At 45.7% G+C, this 21,300-nt stretch overlaps 1 protein-coding gene across 1 annotated transcript; it reads right to left on the bottom strand.

The window, feature by feature from the left end:
- Nucleotides 1-241: 241 nt before the first annotated feature.
- Nucleotides 242-20,118, bottom strand: Fam240a (family with sequence similarity 240 member A). The gene is made up of 3 exons (XM_052722203.1): nt 18,660-20,118; nt 2,057-2,202; nt 242-861 (listed from the first exon to the last, which is right to left on the bottom strand). The coding sequence occupies exons 1-3, from the start codon at nt 18,669-18,671 to the stop codon at nt 771-773; spliced, it is 249 nt and encodes an 82-aa protein (XP_052578163.1). The 5' UTR covers nt 18,672-20,118; the 3' UTR covers nt 242-770.
- Between the last annotated feature and the right edge of the window lie 1,182 nt (nt 20,119-21,300).

Below are 21,300 nucleotides of genomic sequence, written 5' to 3' on the forward strand. Positions count from 1 at the left end.
CATGAATGTCTTTACTTTCTTCCTCTGTGAAAAGAAAAAGTTTCCTGAACTCTCTCATTGCATTCTCAATAGCAGAGAGCCCTGATGCTTCTAGACGTGAGAGATGGCGTGACAGTGTCATTTCAAAGTCCGGAATCTGTAGCCTGGTATCAGTTTCGTTGTGCTAACAGACTGGAAGCTAACCAGTGCACAGTTGTGGAAACTGGACTAAATCTGTGCAAAGAAAGGCATGCTCACAGAATGCAATGCAAAAGACTGGATTTTATTAAAATGACCTCCAAATTTTATTGATAAGCATTCTAAAAGGCCATGTAGGTTCACACAGAGACCAGATCTTTACAAACCTTATTGTATGACTTCAGGTGCTGCTTTGAGTGCTGTAGATGGGGCGTTGCTCTTCTCTTCAAAGGAAAATACGAGAAAAGATTGCATGCAATTATGTTTCGTGGTGAAATGGTACAGCATTAAAGCAGCACCAGGAAGATCCGAATCCCTTCTGGTGCGCACATACTTTAAAATATGTGGATTTTAAAGCTGGAGGGAAATTATGTGAAAACAAAACACAGTGCCTGAGGCCTTGATATTAAACAAGCTCACATTCAGAGACATTTGGAATAATAGCCTGGCCTCCATGCAGAGAGGACGACTTGGCAAACAGCCGCCATGGGCGTTGGGAAGGGATGCCACAGCAGAGGGACTGGGGTTTAACTGACTTCCAGCCGAGGGACCCAGTGCTTTGTGTCCTCAGGGGCCAGGGAAGCGGGAAGCTCTCAGCTGACATTTGTCCGCCTTTCCGCCTCATCTGGACCGTTCCGCAGCCTCAGCTTTGTTTCTAGTCTCTGCTTCCATTCTTCCCTGAGTCTGGAAATAGAAACATGCACAGATGGACTTCTCTACAGCTGTGGCTCCAGGAAGCGTCTTCCCATTTCCTCCCGAAACCCTTTGTGTTCAGGCTTTGGGAGGGTGTGCAGAGGACTTGCAAATCAAATATATATGCATGTTTATTTCCATAGGTGAAAAATGAACAGATTCAGTTTCTGATTTGGGGGGGTTTTCTGTGTGTACATGAGTCTGCCTGTGTGGGGGGGGTACATGCAGAGCCAGAAGTCAATGTCAGGTGTCTTACCTGTTGTTCTCGACCTTATTTTTAAATTTAAAATTTTTATATTATGAATGTTTTGTCCACATGCATGTCTGCGCATCATGCATGTGCCTGGTACCCTCAGAGACCAGAAGAAGGAATTGGGTCCCCGGAACTGGAATTACAGGTGGTTGTGAGCCATCACGTGGGTGCTGGGAATTGAACTGGGACCCTCTGGAGGAGCAGCTGGTGCTCTTAACCACTGAGCCATCTTCCAGCCATCTCTCCAGCACCTACTTTATTTTTTTGATACAGGATCTCTCACTAAACTGAAGCTGGCCAATTCAGCTAGACTGGCTAGGCAGCAGACCTTAGTGGAGCTCCCATCTCCATCTTCCCAGCACTGGGATAATTGGTATGCACTGCTGTAGCTGGAATTTTTATGTTTGGGCTGGTCCTTGAACTCAGGTCCTTAAGCTTGCCTGGCAAATGCTTTACCAACTGAGCCGTCTCCTCAGTCCATTTTCTAACTGGTTTTTTCCTTCCTCCCTCCTCCCCTCCCTCCCTCTTTTCTGTTTTTAACAATTTCATGTTGCCCAGACTTGTCTCAGAGCCATCTCCAGTATCTCCATCTTATATTCCAAGACTTAATATTTTTAATAATGTGCATGTGTGCGTGCGTTCGTGCGTGCGTGCGTGCGTGCGTGTGTGTGTGTGTGTGTGTGTGTGTGTGTGTGTACTCAAGGAGGCCAGAGGTGGTGAATCTCCTGGAGCTGGAGTTACAGGTGGCTATAAACACCCACACGGTAACTAACAACAGTCTGTAATTCCAGCTCCAGAGGATTCAACACCCTCTTCTGGCCTCCAGGGCCACTGCGTGCACAAGATCCCAGATACAGGCAAAACATCCATACACATAAAACAAAAATACATAAATCTTTTCAAAATGTGCGAAAACAGACGGCGGCTGCGTACTTTCTCAGCGCGCTCCTTCCCAGGCGATGCTCCTCGGACTCGCGGTAGTATGTCTGTTTGCCAATCTCCCTTTCCCAGAAGCGTTTGAGCTCGTGGCAGGTGTTCCCACAGAAGACCTCTCGGCGGACGTACTGACTGTTCATCCCCTGGAAAAGAAAAGAGGCACTGAAGGCCCAACCCCCAGCATGATCCCTCGGATTCTGCAGGGTCCAGGCTCCATTTGTCCAGACCCTGCTGTTTTCTTATGACCCAGCCACAGAACGAGAGTCACCTAGCCTTCTGAGAGCGTCCCTTGTCAGGGTGCAGGAAGACTGGACAGAGGGTCTGAGTATGGACAGTGGAGTGCTCCTGGGCAGCAGTGACATGGGCACTGGCCTGGAGGGGCTTTCTGTCATTCTTCCTTACAGAAAGGAGAGCTCTCAGCAGTAAGCACAGGCATCTGAACTGTGGATTTGGGCACCCACATGAGGAGTGGCAGAAACCATTCAATTCTACCTTTGTAGTGTTGGGATTCCTTTTTTTTTTTTTTTTTTAATTTTGGTTTTTTGAGATAGGGTTTCTCTGTGTAGCCCTGGCTGTACTGAAACTCACTCTGTAGACCAGGCTGGCCTTGAACGCACAGAGATCTGCCTGCTTCTGCCTCCTAAGTGCTGGCATTAAAGGCATGCGCCATCACCTCTGCCCAGTGGGATCACATTTAAAAATATATATATTTATTATTTTTTTGTTCATTGTTTTACCTGCAAGTGAGCTGCCTTGTGGGTGCTGGGAATTGAACCTGGGTCCTCTGGAAGAACAGCCAGTGCTCTTAACTGCTTAGCCATCTCTCCAGCCCCATTTTTTTTTTAAACACAAAGAAACCGCCCATTTCCCAGAGCTCAGTAGGTCCAGCAGACAAGACACAACTAAGATGGCAAGTGTGGCTGGGCGGTGGTGGCGCACGCCTTTAATCCCAGCACTCGGGAGGCAGAGCCAGGCGGATCTCTGTGAGTTCGAGGCCAGCCTGGTCTCCAAAGCAAGTTCCAGGAAAGGCGCAAAGCTACACAGAGAAACCCTGTCTCGAAAAACCAAAAAAAAAAAAAAAAGATGGCAAGTGTGTTCAAGGCCAATCTGGGTTACACGGGGAGGACCACTCCGGTTAGGGCTGCATAGGAAGACCCTATCTCAACTAAGCAAAGACAGCAGCTGCTCCTGTTTGCTAGAGCTCCCTGAGAGGCATGGGAGGCGTCCATCTGGAGGAGATGCCCTGTCACCCAGAGAGGATTTGACTCTTTTTCTAAGGGGAGCAAGAAGGTCTGCCCATGTGTGTGAGGAGGAAACCAGGGCAGACCATCAGTGTGCAAGGTGTGCACGGTGGGGATTAGACCAGAAGGTCCAGGGAGAAGGATGAACAAGCTGCTGGAGGCAGCCTGGCCTCAGCTATGGCCAGAGTGGGAGTGATAAGACTGCTGCCCTGGGGACCGATTCTCAAGGGATCCAGAGGTGGTCCATCCCAGCAAGAGAGTGAACAAGAGCCGGTATCCATGGAGACTCCCCTGACTGTGCCTTGTACCCTGGGAAAGCCAGAGGAGAGACCTTGGGGAGCAGAGTCCAGCAATACAGATAGAGATGAGTGATGCCTGGGTGCTGATGTCTAAGTGGGGAGTCTTGAAGGACCACCATGACTCCGCCTGAAGATCTGGGCCATCAGTCTCTCACAGACAGTGACCAGGGCAGTTGAATGGGGTAAAAGGAGAGGGGAGCTTGAAACCAGACATTCTCTCCAGACCTCTGCTTCCACTCAACTGGTATCCTCAGTGCTTCTTAGAGACATTCTCTGAGGGCTGGAGAAATGGCTCAGCTGTCAGAAGCACTTACTGCTCTCCCTGCGGACCCCAGCTCAGTTCCCAGCACCCATGTTGGGCAGTTTACTGTAACTTCCTGTAACTCAAGCTCCAGAGGGAACTCTTCTGGTCCCCAAAGGTGTGTATGTGGCATGAATAAAAATTACATGAATAAAATTTTCAAAAAAAAATGTTAAAATATTATTTAATTTAAAATGTCAATTTTAAATTAAATAATAATTTAAAATTTTAAAAATTCTTGCCAGCCATAGTAATATACTTTCTTTAATCCCAGCACTCAAGAGGCAGAGGTAGATGGACCTCTGTGAGTTTGAAGCCAACCTGGTCTACATAGCAAGTTCCAGGCTAGCCAGAGCTATATAGTGAGACTTGGCTTTGTTTGTTTGTTTTTGTTTTTTTGAGACAGGGTTTCTCTGTGTAGTTTTGGTGCCTGTCCTGGATCTTACTTTGTAGACCAGGCTGGCCTCGAACGAGACTTTTCCTTAAAAACCAACCAACCAACCAACCAATCAACCAAACAAACAAACAAACAAACCCTGTGGGCCCCACTTTTCTTACCTTCAGTATGTCTCTCAGGTTCAAATTTGGTCATAGATTTAAAGTGCATTGCAACTGACAAAGTTTTGGATACACTTGCAAGCTGAATATCTTATCCAAAATGCTTGGGACCAGAAGTGGTTAAAGATTTTTGAATATTTACATATGCATAATGGGATGTTTTCCCAGTTCTAAACATGAAATTCATTTATGTTTGGTGCACGCCTTATGCACATAGCGTGGATGCAATTTTAGACACCATTTTAGAGAATTTCATGCATGAAACAGCTTCATGATGTGGAATTTTCCACTTGTGGCAATGTGTCAGCACTCAAAAAATTTCGAATTTTGGATTTTATGTATTTATTTATTTATTTATTGTTTTTTTTTTTTTCGAGACAGGGTTTCTCTGTGTAGCTTTGCGCCTTTCCTGGAACTCATTTGGTAGCCCAGGCTGGCCTCGAACTCAGAGATTCACCTGGCTCTGACTCCCAAGGAATTTAATTTTAAACAGGGTCTCCAGCCTGGGCTGGCCTGAAACTCCCTACATAGCTGAGGGTGACTTTGAACTTCTGAATCTCTTGTTCTGACCTCCTGAGTACTAGAATTACTAGGATTGTGCTGTACAATCCCCAAGTTGGGATTTGGGATTTCTGAAGAGAAGCATCTCACTATATTGCCCAGGCTAGTCTTGAACTTCTGGGTGCATTTCATCCTTCCCAGGGATAGGACTGTAGCCTTGGACCTCAGATTTTTCTAAGAATGTTTTCTGGTATGGGATCATCAAAGCTAAAGGAATAGCTGAGAGACTATTATATAAGACACACAGAGACTTATATTACTTATAAACTGTATGGCCGTGGCAGGCTTCTTGCTATCTGTTCTTATATCTTAAATTAAGCTATTTCTATTAATCTACAAGTTGCCATGTGGCTCGTGGCTTACCGGTATCTTAACATGTTACTTCTCATCACGGCAGCTGGCAGCGTCTCCTCGACCCAGCCTTCTTCTTCTTTTTTTTTTTTTTTTTTTTTTGGTTTTTCAAGACAGGGTTTCTCTGTGTAGCTTTGCGCCTTTCCTGGAACTCGCTTTGGAGACCAGGCTGGCCTCGAACTCACAGAGATCCGCCTGCCTCTGCCTCCTGAGTGCTGGGGTTAAAGGTGTGCCCCACCACCCCCCGGCTACGACCCAGTCTTCTTCCATTAGCATTCTCCTCTCTCCTTGTCCTGCCTACACTTACACTATCCTTCCTGCCTGGCTACTGGCCAATCAGCATTTTATTTATCAATCAATCCTAGCAACATATATTCACAGTATACAGGACATCCCACAGCAAACTGGCATCTCAATGTAGAGTCCATTTTCTTCATTGTGCCCAGTGCTGCTTGGCTTTCTGGGTATGGGACTTGCTCTCCCTGTGCCCGGTCAGCTGCTCACTGGCTAGTACTGCTTTGGTGGCAGGGCAATTCTTCTTTCTAGGATAAGCAATGTCATGCAGCAGCCTACACCCAGAGGAGCATCTGGGAAGCCTTTTTGCCCCTTGCAAGGTTGTCACATACCCATAGGGATTCCATGCATGCACGAAGAAATGGAAAAGTCCAGGCAGCTACATGGTTCAGAGTATAGAGCACTTTCCTGAGTTGGATTCCAGATCCCAACATGGTGGAAGGACAGAACTGACTCCTTCGAGCTGTCTGCTACTTTCTCGGGCTGTGCTATGTGCGTGCCATCCCACCGAGAAAGCGTCTTTAAAAATGCTTTTCACTTTCAAACTCCCTCAGCTTCTGAATCTGTTTTTATTGTCATTGTCACTGTGAGAGGCACTGTAGCAGTGGCTGTCAGAAACTTTGCAGCTTCAAGAAAACAAGCTCAGGGGCTGGAGAGAAGGCTCCGCCTTTAAGAGCACTGGCTGCCCTTCCAGAGGACCAGAGTTCGGTTCCCAGCACCCACACGGTGGCTCACAATCACCTGTAACTCCAGTACCAGAGGGTCTGACACCCTCTTCTGACCTCTGCAGGCACCAGACGCACTTGTGGTGAACAAACGTGCCAGCACAACATTCATGTAAGTAAAATAAAATAAATACATTGTTTTTAGAAAAGAAAAGGAATCAATGGCAACTTTAGGAACACACTTTTAGGACAATATGAAAGCAAGAGACTAGAGACAAAGAAAGATATCTAACACCCCATCCACCTCATCCCCAATGGACACTGGGATATGACAGGGCTGCCCTGAGGTGACTTCAGCTATAATGGAGAGTGCAGTGGGTACTTCTTGTGACAGCTGTTAGGATAGGAGTTCAGACAAACGGAGTCCACATTCTGGTCTGAGGGGCATGTGGGTGTTTCTGGGGATGGGACATGCATATAGGCTGATAGGCAGGAGCAACCTGGGAGGGAAGTTGGTCTGTTCAGGGACTCCACTGAGGCATAGCCCCATCTACAGAAGCTGGACGGAGTTTGCCGGTTGGGCTGGGGGTAGACACTTACTGCAGAAGTACCTGGATACTTTATAAGTTTATGAAAACGTGCTGAACCCTTGTTTATAATTATGACAGAGTAGCTGTATGTAATTGTCCATAAAGGTAGAGAAATGTTTTGTTTTGTTTTTTCTGTCTTTGGACTAGAGATTCACTCCTGCCCCCTTGTTCTCACCCATGGGGATGGGAGGGGGTACCTTGGAATTAGCATCTCATCTCTAGGGTCAGCACATCTGTCACTGGGCATGAGTTCCCTGTGTTTATGTTGGTTTCCTGGTTTTTACAAAGAGACCGGCTGCTCCCCCTTGCAGAAGTATGAGGTAGAGGTGTTAACTGTCGGAAGGCTCTTTGGGAGTACAGGGGACTGTTCTAGAGAAATAAATGTCCCCTCTGTGTCTCTTCAGCTGAGGACACCATTGACCAGACTGCTCTGCAGTTAATTCTGTTAATTCTGCTTCAGTCACCATGGCGCCATCCTTCCAGATTAATCAATGCTTCAACCATAACATTCATTCAGTTATAGAAAACTTGAACCTATAACATCTGTGAGGCATCCATTCTGCATGAGGAGCCCACTCATGTTCAGTGAGTCAAATAAATTTGTCCCTGTGAGTCCAATGCCATGCCAACAATTTAATCCCTCAAGTCTCAGGTTACCTAGAGCATTAAGTCTAAATGAAGGAATCTGAGAAGGTTTTTTGTTTTGTTTTGTTTTTTTGTTTTTGAGTTTTGGCTTATCCTGGTCATTCTTATGACTCTTGGCTAGAGTGCCTCTTTGTTTACACATTGGACTGTGTATTCGAACAGCAAACTTCATGGCCAGCACTTGCTAAAAGCAACTATTTTATCAGGATTGTTTTGCACATTTCTAAAAATGTTTCGCCACTTTTCAAATTCTTCTTATTGTTATTGCTATTATTATTTTTAAAGATTTATTTTAATTTTATGACTATGAGTGTTTGCCTGTGTGTACGTATATAAACCATATGCATGGAGTGTCTATTCAAGGAAGCCGTAAGAGGGCGTTAGATATTCTGGAACTGGAGATACAGGTAGTTGTGAGTCACCCAATGTGGGTGCTGGGAATTGAACCCAGGTCCTCTGCAAGAGCAGCAAGTGATCTAACCTCCCCATCTTCCTTCTTGCATATGTGTATGTGTAGTGTGTGGGTGTCTGTATGTGTGTGTGTGTGCCTGTGTGTGTGTGTCTGTGTGTGTCTGTGTGTGTTTGTGTGTGCCTGTGTGTGTCTGTGTGTGCCTGTGTGTGTGCTTGTGTGTGTCTATGTGTGTGTATGTTTGTGTGTGTGTGTTTGCGTGTGCCTGTGTGTGTGTCTCTGTGTGTGTGCATATGTGTGTGTTTGTGTGTGCCTGTGTGTGTGTCTGTGTGTGTGCCTGTGTGTGTCTGTGTGTGCCTGTGTGTGTATGCGTGTGTGTGTTTGTGTGTGCATGCCTGTGTGTGTGTGTCTCTGTGTGTGCCTGTGTGTGTATGCGTGTGTGTGTGTGTGTGTGTATGCGTGTGTGTGTGTGTGTATGCGTGTGTGTCTGTGTGTGTGTTTGTGTGTGCCTGTGTGTCTGTCTGTGTATGTCTCTGTGTGTGTGCCTGTGTCTGTGTGTCTATGTGTGTGTTTGTGTGTGCCTGTGTGTGTCTGTATGTGTGTGTTTGTGTGTGCCTGTGTGTCTGTCTATGTCTCTGTGTGTGTGCCTGTGTCTGTGTGTGTCTGTGTGTGCCTGTGCATGTCTGTGCGTGTCTATGTGTGTGTCTGTGTGTGCCTGTGTGTGTCTGTGTGTGTGTGCCTGTGTGTGTCTGTGTGTGTGTGTGTTTGTGTGTGTCTGTGTGTGTGTGTGTGTGATGCACCCACAAGTACACACAAAGGGGCCAGAGAAGATTGAAAGTATCCATCCTCCTTTGTCACCCTCCGTCTTGTTCCTTTGGAGCAGGGTCTTTTCCTGAACCTAAAGCTCATGTTTTGGCTACACTGGCAGCCAGCAAGTCCCAGTGATCCTCCTGTCTCTGTTACAGGTATACATGGAATCATGCTGGACTTTTACATTGGTGTTGGGATTGGAATTCCAATCCTCATACTTGAGCAGCAAAGCGTCTGACCATCTTTCCACCCCTACCCCTCAAATTTTCTTTATGATCATGTCTTGTGCTGAATAGAAAGGTTCTAGTTCCTGGCAAAGTGGAGGACGGACACCCCACTGTTCTCCGAAGAATGTGCCACTAAGGGATGGACACAAGCCATATGCTGCCACGTGAGATTCTGAGCTGCACACAGCAGGAGGAGGCCTTCAGGGAAAGACTACAATTGCAAAACTTTCCGTTTGCTTTCAGCGATCCTCGGTTTAGACTCAGGACAACCTGAAACCCAGAAACAGACACAAGGACTGACGCTCCCAATGCCTTGAAGCTGAAACACCCGCCCTCCAGTAGAGGGCGTCGCAGCCTGGCAGGGAGGAGCTGACCCTTCGGGCCTTTTCTGTCTCGGTGGTCCCAGCAAAATTTAGCCACCCAGTCTTAGGTTTTAGCTTAAGGGATTGGAAAGAGGGAATTCAGAGTTTAGAGGCAGTGAATGAGAGGGGTAAAGAGTGAAGTGCAGGAAAATACATTTGAACAAATAAAGGCTAAACTCCCCGAATTTGGAAAAACAAAACAAACAAACAAACAAAATCCCACATAGTGTCAGGCGATGGTAACGCACTCCTTTAATCCCAGCACTCCGGAGGCAGAGGCAGGCGGATCTCTGTGAGTCCAAGGCCAGCCAGGGCTGCAGAGTGAGTTCCAGGAAAGGCACCAAAAACCCTGTCTCGAAAACCAAAAAAACAAAAAAACAAAAAACAAAAAACCCCACATAGCTTCAAGAACTTGAATCCAAAGAAACCCATATCCAGACACGGTAATCGATGTACTGAGAGCGGAAAGGGCCACAGTGCTGAAAGCAGCTGGGTCTTCAGAACGCACCGACAGAACCTGGCAGAGCTGGGTGAGGAAACAGACACATCTGGGTACGGTTGGAGATGACATCTCTCCTCTCTGGATAATCAAAGGAACCACTAGAGAGTGCGTAGCTGAAGAAATCATAAATATAAAAACATCTGAGCGTCAACTGACTAGAATGAAGTATATTCGACAAAACACTCCACCCAACGACAGCTGAGCAGGCACTCTTTTCAAGTACACACGGAATAAAGTACTCAAAATTTTCCTGGGGGAGCCAGGATGGGCTACCGTCAGTAGAGTGCTTGCCTAGCGTGCTTGAAACTAGGTTCAATCCTCAGTGAGTCATAAAGTCCCAGCACTTGGGAGATGGAGGCAGGAGGATCGGAAATTCAAGGTCATCTTCAGCTACACAATAAGCTCAAAGCTAGCCTGAGCTACAAGAGATGTTGTCTTTAACAATGGGGTGGGATTGAGGTCAGATGGCTTTGAAGCCTAATGACTTGAGTCCAGCGGTTCCACATGGCGGAAGGGACAGAACTGACTTCCAGAAGTTGTCCTCTGCTCCCACATGTGCACTAGGACATGACCCCCCCCAACAAATAAATGTAATTCATAAATTCCTGGAGCTACTCAATAAATTTAATAATGCCCCCAAACCAAGCCATGTTAAAAATGAACAATCAGAAACGAAAACTAAAATCTCAATAGCTTTCATAACATAAAACAACACTCACATGAAACAACACTTAGATATTAATCCAATAGAACACATACATGCTTGCTAAAGGCTGATGAACGAAATGCTATCTTTATAAGCAGAGATATACAATGTTTGTGATTCAGTAGAGCAAAGACATCAGTCTCGCCAAACTAACTTGTCCATGTATTATAACGAGATGAATACCCAGGGTGGGTTTTAAAAACGGATATAGACGAGCTGATACTGAAATTTATCTGCCAAAGGTAAAGGAACAGAGTAACCAAAGAACCTCTGAAAGTGAAGGATAAAGTTGGAGAGACAACTGACTTGTAAAGCTGCATAATGGAGATGGGTGGTATTGACAACTTGATGTTCCAAGGCACGGCACAAAACAGAGTGTCCAGCAGCTCACCAAGAGGGAAAGGATAATGTTGCGATAAATAGCATTAGAATAATCAGACATTGGCATGAGAAGAAAAACAGACTCAGTATTAACCCCATTCTGTGCAAAAATTAACCCAAAGCAGATTATAGATCTAAATATAATTTTAAGACAAAATATAGGAAAGAGTTCTTTTCTTTTCTTTTTGTTTTTGTTTTCAAAACAGGGGTTTCTCTGTGTAGCTTTGGTGCCTGTCCTGGATCTTGCTCTGTATCCCAGGTTGGCCTCGAACTCACAGAGATCCTCCTGGCTCTGCCTCCCGAGTGCTGGGATTAAAGGCATGCACCACCACTGCCCCCCAAGAGTTCTTGTCTTTTCTCTCACAGTTTGGGGTTTGGCCGGGATCTGAGATAAAACATGAAAAGCTCAACTCACAAGAGAGAAACAAACAAACAAACTGTTCTTCATTGAAGTGAAAACAGACGCTAAGAGAATGAAAGGATGTGATATAAGTGGGGAAAATATTTGTAAATCACATATAAGACAAAGGACTTTCATCTGGAATATATATATATATATATATATATATATATATATATATATATATGAGAGAGAGAGAGAGAGAGAGAGACTGGATCTACGTAGTGCTAACTGCCAGGGTCTCACTAAGCAGGCTGACCTTGAACTCACAGAGACCTGCCTGCCTCTGTCTCCCAAGAGATACGGAGGAACAGAGTTATCTTGCGTCCTCTTGTATTCTGATTGGGAGTGGGGGAGTCGAGATACACACACGTAGAGTAAAACTCATTAGAACTGAATACACACAACCTAGTGTTTTACTGTGTGTTAATATACAAACAAAAAACTAGGACAATCCCAGCACTGGTGAGACAGAGGCAGGAGAATTGCTGCAAGTTCCAGGCCAGCCAGGGCTAAACAGAGAGACATTGTCTCTCTAAAATAAAATAACAAAACAAGTGAAATGAAATAAAATAAACAACAGAACACTTTTTAAATAAAATTTTCATTTTGCTCATTGGATCAGATTCACTTGCTGACAAAGTCTCAAAGACAATTTATTGCTATGGAAACACACCGAGTGCTGCTACCCCTTTGTCCCTTGGGCCAGCAGCATTCTTGTCACTCAGGAGTTGGTACAAATACATCAATGGTTCAAGATCAAAATCTGAATCAAATTCTGTTTTTTATTCTAATCCTGGATGGTTCCTGTACATTTTGCAGTCTGAGACACTCACTTCTGAACCATGATCACAACGAGGGCCAGTGCTCCTACATCAGTCTTTTGAGAAGCCATTGAGACAGTATCTCTAAGTGAGGTGGGGGCAGGGGGGGGCGCGGCGGCATCTGTTGTTTGGAGTTTTGATGTCTCTCAGTCAGAATGTAAGCAGTCTACCATGCTGCCGTGACTGTACTGGAACTCACTATATAGCCCAGGCTAATCTCAAATTCTTAGAGATTCACCTACCTCTGCCTCCCTAGTGCTGAAATTAAAGGTGTGTGCCACCATGCTGACTTAAATAAAAAAACAAAAATACACAAATGGATAAATAAAAATAAAAACAATTAGGTCACTGGTGAGCAGATACAAGAAGGAAGTTTTGGAGGAAAAGGTGAATCCCAGCCCTGTGTTAGCTGTCAAAACCAGAGGCCATCATTGATCTGAAGCTACACTGGCCAAGAAGACCTACATTTTGACTCGGTAGCTGAAAACAACCATCTTACAAGGAGGCTTCCCACTCCCCTTCCTCCTTGAAGCGCAGGACTAACCTCCATCCTAGGCTCTCTCATGTTCGACATCTTTTACCTTTGAGATGAGTCTGCTGCTGTCTGATGTGGTGTAGAGCCAGCAAGTGCCACAGCCCTGCTCCCTCAGCTCTGCAGCTCACAGAGGCCACTGCCTGGTTCTGAACCTGCAGGTTCAGAACTCTTTTATACCCCAGGAGGGAGAGTTCCAGGAATGCCTGGGCCTGTCAAGGTTACAGGTACCCATTAGCAGCGGAGTACCGAGATGACAAGGTGGCCTTATTCCTGATGAAAAATTGTCCCCATTCCCTGATCCCACTGCCCACCAGGCAAGCTTCGGCCCTGGCACGCCCTGCAGGGGCCATGACTTGGCTGGACTGGGGCTGATATTTAGAACATGGTGTGGATTATGTGTGAACAGGGATCCTCAGAGAGGCAGGCAAACCTGTCTGTATTCTAGGGTAAAGGAGCTCTGGCTGTCGCGCTGAGCTGCAGCATGGGGTCACCTTACAGGATGACTTACAGAATCATGGTGTTCTTTGAAGCCCTTAATCCATGGACAGCGCAGGGGTGATGATGCTTCAAAATCTGCTCAGTCCTCCTCCAGCATGAGCAGGGCTGGCTGGCCACCAGTGGCTGTTTCCCAGAAACACACCAAAGCAAGAAGGACTTCTTGGTTGAAAGTGTCCTTCATGTCTAGTCATTTTTTAAAGATTTCTTTTATTTTTGTTTGTGTGTATGGGTCTGTATGAGTATATACCACCAGTGCTCAGGTTCCCTCCGAGGCCAAAAGACACTGTATCCTCTGGGACGTCGAACTACTTGACATTGGTGCTGGGAACTGAACCCGGGTCCTCTAAACAAGCAGCAAGCCTTGTCACCTCTGGGCCATCGCTCCCTAGCCCTTCTTTATGCCTTTTCTTTTTTTTTTTTTTTTTTTTGGTTTTTCGAGACAGGGTTTCTCTGTGTAGCTTTGCGCCTTTCCTGGAACTCGCTTTGGAGACCAGGCTGGCCTCGAACTCACAGAGATCCGCCTGGCTCTGCCTCCCGAGTGCTGGGATTAAAGGCGTGCGCCACCACCGCCCGGCTTCTTTATGCCTTTTCAAGGAGCACATTGGTTGTATTTTTGAGTTGAATATCTTGTGCATCCTTGTCTGAGAATAAGCACAGCTTGGGTTATCATCAAACTTTGCTTGTGTTTCTGAACATGCTTATGAGGGTGTAAGAGGGATGGCACCAATTATCATGGAAGGTATAAACAGGACAAAACACTGGAGATGTCAGCTTGTGTGCACTATATGATACACACTGGGTTCAAATTTCAGCACGTAAGTAAATACTAAATAGATAAATCAACTCCCTCACTCACTCTAGGTAGTTTTATTGTTCTTTTAATAATAAACATTATATACAAACAAAGGGGGCCAGTGATGGAGACGCCTTTAATCCCAGGCAGAGGCAGGTGGATCTCTGAGTTCGAGACCCGCTTGGTCTACAGAGTGAGTTCCAGGACAGCCAGGGCTACATAAATAAAATAAAATGGTAGTAAAATGTTTATAGTATAAGATTTTGAGGTTTTTGTTTGTTTGTTTTCTTTGTTTTGAGATAGGATTTCACCATGTAACCTTGCTGTCTTAGTTAGGTTTTCATTGCTGTGAAGAGACACCACGACCAAGGCAGCTTATAAAAGAAAGCATTTAGTTGGGGGCTTGCTTACAGCTAAGAAGGTTTAATTCATGGTCATCATGGTGGGAAGCAGACAGGTATGGTGCTGGAGCAGTAACTAAGACCTTTATATCCTGATCTGCAGGCAGAGAGAGATAGAGACAGACAGACAGACAGACTGAGACTGGCATGGGCTTTTAAACCTCAAAGCCCACCTCCAATGACACATCTCCTCAACAAGGCCATACCTACTCCAACAAGGCCACACCTCCTAATCCTTCCCAAACAGTTCCACTTCCTGGTAACTGAGCATTCAAATATGGTGGCCATTCTCATTCAAATCACCACACCTGGCTAGCCTGGAATTCTCTATGTAGACTGGGCTAGCCTGCCTGACTATGCCTCCTGAATGCTGGTATTAAAGGCATTCAACACCATACCTGGCTCTTATTTTTTGAAAGAGGGTCTCACTCTGCAGCCCAGGCTCATCTGGAACTTACTCCATAAGACAGGTTGGCCCCAAGCCAACCATTCTGCCTCAGCTTCCCCCAAGTACTGGGATTACAAGTATAAACTGCTAGTCCTGGCCTTTCTGTTTGTTTCCTTTCTTGAGACTGAGTTGCTATCTTGCTCAGGTTAGTTTTTAACTCCCAGGTGCAAGTAATCACCCAGCTCAGCCTCCTGCACAATGCTCTGTGCCCAGCTAGGATTTGAAATACCTATTCATTCTTTTGAAAATCCACCATGAAACTGAACATTTAAAATGTTGGAAAATTGGGACTGGAGAGATGGCTCAGTGGCTAAGAGCACTAGCTGCTCTTACAGAGGACCTGGATCTCACCATGTGGTGGTTCATACCTGTCAATAACTTAAGATCCAGGGGACCAAAGCCCTCTTCTGACTTCTACAGGTGCCAAGCATGCACACGATGCACATGCAGGTAAAACATTCATACATACAAAATATAGTATAAATAAATCTAAAAAAAACTTTTGTGAGTTGGAAGACTACTGGGAAAGGTTGGTGTTGGCTGTTAGGTGAACATCAGGTTCTTCCAATCAATCCACTTAACCTTTAGCAAGCTATCTAAAAACACTCTTGTAAAGCTAAATGTAACTGTTACTCCTCCCCTGGGCTCATAGACATTGGAAGAAACCCACTTGACCCACCAATGTGGGATTTCATAGTGTCTTAGTTAGGGTTTCTATTGCTGTGAAGAGACACCATGACCACGGCAACTCTTATAAATGAAAACATTTAATTGGGGTGGCTTGTTTACAGTTTCAGAGGTCAGTCCATTATCATCATGGTGGGGAGCATGGTGGTGTGCAGGCAGACATGGTGCTGGAGTAGTAGCTGAGAGTCTTACAACTTGCAGGCAACAGGAAGTCAACTGAGACACTGGGCGGTATCCTGAGCATAGGAAACCTCAAAGCCTACCCCACAGTGACATGCTTCCTCCAACAAGGCCATACCCACTCCAACAAAGCCATACCTCCTAATAATGCCACTCCTTATGAGATTATGGGGGCCAATTACATTCAAACTACCACACATAGCCTCCATTCTGTGTTTACTTCCAGGAGTACACATTTATGATTGTCCCAGATCCACTGAGTTTTAGATCAACACTTTCTCAATTTCCCAATCTTCATTTTATATTCGAAGTTCCTTTCATAGCTAGAAACTTCTACAAAGGTCTTCACAATCAGAATGAAGCACAGTACAGTTTACTTAAAAATTTTAAAAAATGTGTGCATGTGTCTACCCAGACTCACTTGCCTGGACCTGTTTATTCTCTGTGTTTCAGGGCTTCCTGTTGCATGGGGAAGAGTAAGACATGTTTAGGGCAAGGCATTTTCTGCTCTCATACAGTGCTGTTTGCATTACTGGCTGGGAAACTTGAAAGCATAGTTACAACTCTCACAGCTTAGGAGGGGCCTGGGTAATGACAGGGCAGACTGTCTTCCCAATTCAGCATGCCTCCACCCATGTTTGTGGGATTTGTTTTGCAAAATTTTGTATTTGTCACTTTTTCAGCTTCATTTCAAATGTTCCAGTTGGCTCAAGCTCTTTGCTAGTTCTTCCTCAGTGACCAGGGGGCCTACAGGAGAGGGAGGCGTGATGAGAGAGAGAGAGCGGTCAGACTCTGTGCTGGGACTTGTCCCCTCTGTGCTTGGACCCCTGTGGAGCAGGAGCCCCTCCATGGCAAGTGTCTTAGACAGAAAATGTAGTCAACTTTCCTGGTCATGGATTTGTTCTAGCAAAGACCCAGACAGGAGGTGACACAGACTTTCAGCCCGGAGCACTTAAGAACTGGGTGGATTTTCTGTGCTGATTCCTCTCTCACTGCCTTGAGCTCAGAAGTCTCTGGCTGATGTGGAGATTTTAGCATGAGGACTGCTTAAGATTTCCCTTTCCAAAACATAGAGCCAGGGGGCTCATGTCTGCAATCCCAGATCTTCGGTGACTGAGGCAGGAGAATTACTGAGATCCTGAGGCCACACCGGGCAACAGAGTGAGACAAAACCTGGGATAACAATGCAGCTCTTTAGATAAAGTCCTTGCCTAGCACTCAGGAAGCCAAGGGTCCCATTCCCAGCACCGCATAAACCAGGGTCTGGCACATTCCTGTAATCTCAGGACCTGGGAAGTGGAGGCAGGAGAATCACAAATTCAAGGTCATCTTCAGCAATGCAGCATGTTTGGGACCGTCCTGGGCTAGAGACTCTCAAAATAAATACATGAATGCCATAAAAAATCAAAAATTCAAAACGAAAAAACTACAAACACATGTTTGGGGACGCCTTCCTTCTCCCTGGTGTTTTGCTGCGTTTCCATATGTTTCTGGAATGGAGGAGTCCTATAAAGTCCGCAATGAGAGCTAACATGTTACAAAAGCTGGCAGATTTGAAAGGAAGACAGATCCATGTGGTTAAACCCGTTGATGAGTCCCAGAATGACAAGCCAGGAGGCCCCAGCCTTAGGAATTCATGTGTAGTGTGAAAATCAGTTTCCTTCACAGTTTAATACAATTAAGGTGTTCTTTCACAAACTATTTTCTGGGACTACAGTCTATTCTTTATTCCTGTTCTCTGGATTTTTCCTTACATTATCCTTTTTCTGATTTCCACTCTAAAATTTTTCCACCCGTTTGGAAAAAGCCTGTCTGTGTTTTTGTTTTCCTCCTATCATTAGGTAAACCACACTAATCAGTTCTACTGACTTGTCAGCTTCGTTGTAAAATAGGAATGACAAGGCCAGTGAGATGTTCAGTGAGTGAAGTTGCTTGTCCTGGGGACTGACAGCCTGAGTTCAATCCCTGGGACCCGCACGACGGAAGGAGAGAACCAACTCCTATCCTGCAAGTTGTCTTTCGACCTCTGCGTGTGTGCTGTAGTGTGTGCACCCACACAGGTACACGTGCACATACAGAAATAAATTTAGGGGCTGGAGAGATGGCTCAGTGGTTAAGAGCACTGACTGCTCTTCCAAAGGACCCGGGTTCAATTCCCAGCACCCACATGGCAGCTCACCACTGTCTGTAACTCCAGTTCTAGGGGATCAGGCACAGACATACATGCAGGCAAAACCCCAGTGTACCTAAAATGAATAAACAAACAAATCAGAAAGAAAGAAAGGAAGAAAGGAAGAAAGAAATTTAATACAATTTGGGACTAGAGAGATGTCTCAGCAGTAAAGAGCACTGGCTGCTCTTCCAGAAGACATGGGTTCGATTCCCAGGACCCACAACTCTAACTCCAGTTCCAGGGGATCCAGTGACCTCTTCTGGCCTCCACGAGGCACTGAACACACATAGTGCACTGACATGCAGACAAAACACACATATGCATAAGAAAATGTTCTTAAAAGAATGTTACTTTAAAAAAAAGTAATGAAATTTTTTTTTTTTTTTTTGGTTTTTCGAGACAGGGTTTCTCTGTGTAGCTTTGCGCCTCTCCTGGAACTCACTTGGTAGCCCAGGCTGGCCTCGAATTCACAGAGATCCGCCTGGCTCTGCCTCCCGAGTGCTGGGATTAAAGGCGTGCGCCACCACCGCCTGGCTGAAAACGTAATGAAATTTTAAGTGGGCATGCTAACATCTGAGAGAGATCAGAGAGCTATGGTAGTAGGTCATTGATTTTTACTATTATTGTAGATAATAACTAATTATTAATATTAATAATATTATCTCTCTAGGGACTAAGCTACACAGAGATCCTTTGACCTGAATACTATCACCGAACCTATCCTACAGACAAAAAAATGGAGACACATATGAATCTTACCTGAGACTTCATTAGCGGTAAATGAGACTGGGTTTTTTAAACCAATGGAGAGTCCAGCATTTAGAATTGACCCCCTTAGAGGCAACCCCAGGATTTCTGTGTCTGCTCTTATACCTCTTTATGCCATCTGTTCCCTGCCGATAAAGTTCCCAAAGAGCGGGACTGAGACTTCATGGAGACTTTCTGGGGTACCAAACAAGTCAGGAAAGGCGTGCCAGGCTCTAGGCAGGCAGAGCTGGAAGCGCACACAGGTTCTGTCCTGGACTTGTTTTCTGTTTGAAGTTTTTGGAGTAGATTCACAGGACACGGCAAAGAAACATACAGAAACCTGCATGTTCTCCCCAGGTTCCCAGCTTCAGCCCCATGCATAACTACAGCACTTGATTGAGACCAGGACAGTGACAAGGGTGTCACACCCAGGTCTGCCTCTTCAGGTCGTACTGGGTCCATGTGTTGTGCTATTTTATCACATGTGTAGGTGTGTGCCTCTCCCTCCAGTGGAGATTAGACGTGTCCCGTACCGAGGGTCTCTCGTGTTGCCTTTTACGGTCACAGCCACCGCTCTCCCTCCCTCCTTCCACAGTGTCTGGCAACCACTCATTTCTTCCTTGTCTGTGATTTTGCCATTTCCAGAGTGCTGCATAAATGGAACCGCTCAGCACGTGAGGCTGGCTTTTCCCACTCAGCATCGTATCCTGGGCACTCATCCTCCTCCACGCAGAGTGTGCCGCATGGGGGGCTGTGCCACGGTGTAGTCATCCACTGGAGGAAGGGTGTTCTGGATGATTCTGGTTTGGTGCCATTACCAATAAAGGGACGTTCAAGTTCAGTTCTCTGTGTGAGTGAGTGTTCTTTCCTCCAGGATGCTGGGTCACATGGTCAGCACATGCCAAAGGTTTTAGGAAGCCATGAACTCTTCTCCAGAGTGCCGGCACCGTTTTACATTCCCATCCTACACTGAATCTATTTAATGTCTTTTTTGCTTCTCAGGCTTTTTTTTTTTTTTCCTAAAGAAGATTTTTGGAGCCAGGGTCTCACTTGAACCAATTATGAGTCTCTGTATGAACTGCTGCCCACGGCAGAGAGAAGTTTCTTTGGCCAAGGTTGAGGCAGCGCTGACCTGTGGTTATAAACAGAAATATTTAGAAGATGGTTTGACAACAAGTCCATTTAGCAGACCAATGGTAGTCAGTGTCCCCCACCGACACACCCCCAGGGCCAGCGATCTCTTGAACCACAGACTTGACCAGGCTTGCAGTAGCGGCCATGAATCCCCCCGGGGAGCAGGCCCTAAATCCAAACCAAGAGCTATTGGTTGCCTTTGTGCCATGATTACGTCAATGGACCCACCTTGCCTCATAGGCAGATATTCAAAAATAATTTCACACAAGAGAGGTCCTCTCCCTTCCTTCTTTCTCTCTCCCTTCCCCTCCCTTCCTCCCTTCTCCTTACTTTTTTTTTTTTTCCATTCCTGACACTGACAAATTTTAAAGGTCTCAGGCCAGTGTTCTTAGAGTGCTTCTCAAATCACTTATGCTTGATGCATCCTCATGGTCAGAAGCAGCCTAGGAGAGACTTGGTTATCAGTGTCATGGAGGTGACATTGTTTCTGACTCCAACATCTTAGCATGAGTGATCTGGTTTGTTTTCTGTTGTTGTGATAAATACCCTGACCAAAAGCAACTTGGAGAAGAAAGAACGTATAGAAAGATCTTATTTTATCTTTTTTGTTTGTTTGTTTGTTGTTTTTTGAGGCAGGGTTTCTCTTTGTAACAGTCCTGGCTGTCCTGGAACTCACTTTGTAGACCAGGCTGGCCTCGAATTCACAGAGATCCTCCTGCCTCTGCCTCTCGAGTCCTGGGATCAAAAGCGTGTGCCACCACACCCTGCTCTCTAGCTTTTTTTTTTGAGGCAGGGTCTCTTACTGGACCTGGAGCTCATGGATTTGTCAAGACTAACTAGTCAGCCAGGTCCAAGGATCTTCCTGTCTCTGCCTCTGCAGCACTGGGATTCCATGTGTGGGTCAGCAAGCCCAGCTTTTGTACATGGGGACCCACACTAACATACTTATGTTTGCATGGGACTTAACCTGCTCCCCAGCTCTTGTTAGCTGGTATTGTACAGCATAGAAGAGTTACTTCTATCCATACTAGGTCGTTACCTGAATAGCAATCTATTTATTATGAGCATGGCATCAAAAACTACTACTTCATTTAATGAGTTACTATCATTACTATCACCTTTAGTTCCAACGTTCAGCTTGTCCCAGATGTGGCCTGTAAGAGCCACCCACACCGGCTTCCCTTGGTCCTGTGATGTATCTCCATTGTCCTTTGAGTACTTCCTTCTGTAGCTAAAGTTTTTTTGCCTGGCCCACAGTCAGGACAAATCTCTCTCACCTGCCAGTCCCACTCAGACCCGACCAAGTAAACACAGAGACTTATATTGGTTACAAACTGTATGGCCATGGCAGGCTTCTTGCTAACTGTTCTTATAGCTTAAATTAATCCATTTCCATTAATCTATACCTTGCCACGTGGCTTGTGGCTTACCGGCATCTTCACATGCTGTTTCTCATCGTGGCGGCTGGCAGTGTCTCTCTGACTCAGCCTTCCACTTCCCAGCTTTATTCTCCTCCTTG

Source organism: Peromyscus californicus, unplaced genomic scaffold, assembly GCF_007827085.1.
Source record: "Peromyscus californicus insignis strain IS unplaced genomic scaffold, ASM782708v3 Scaffold_11__1_contigs__length_118956290, whole genome shotgun sequence".
Classification (NCBI taxonomy): domain Eukaryota; kingdom Metazoa; phylum Chordata; class Mammalia; order Rodentia; family Cricetidae; genus Peromyscus; species Peromyscus californicus.

Excerpts from the sequence above, each read along its gene's own strand:
- Fam240a (XM_052722203.1), bottom strand. Across the intron at positions 862-2,056 it reads GGAAGGAGCGCGCTGAGAAA|ACTCAGGGAAGAATGGAAGC; the intron begins GTACGCAGCCGC and ends TTCTATTTCCAG.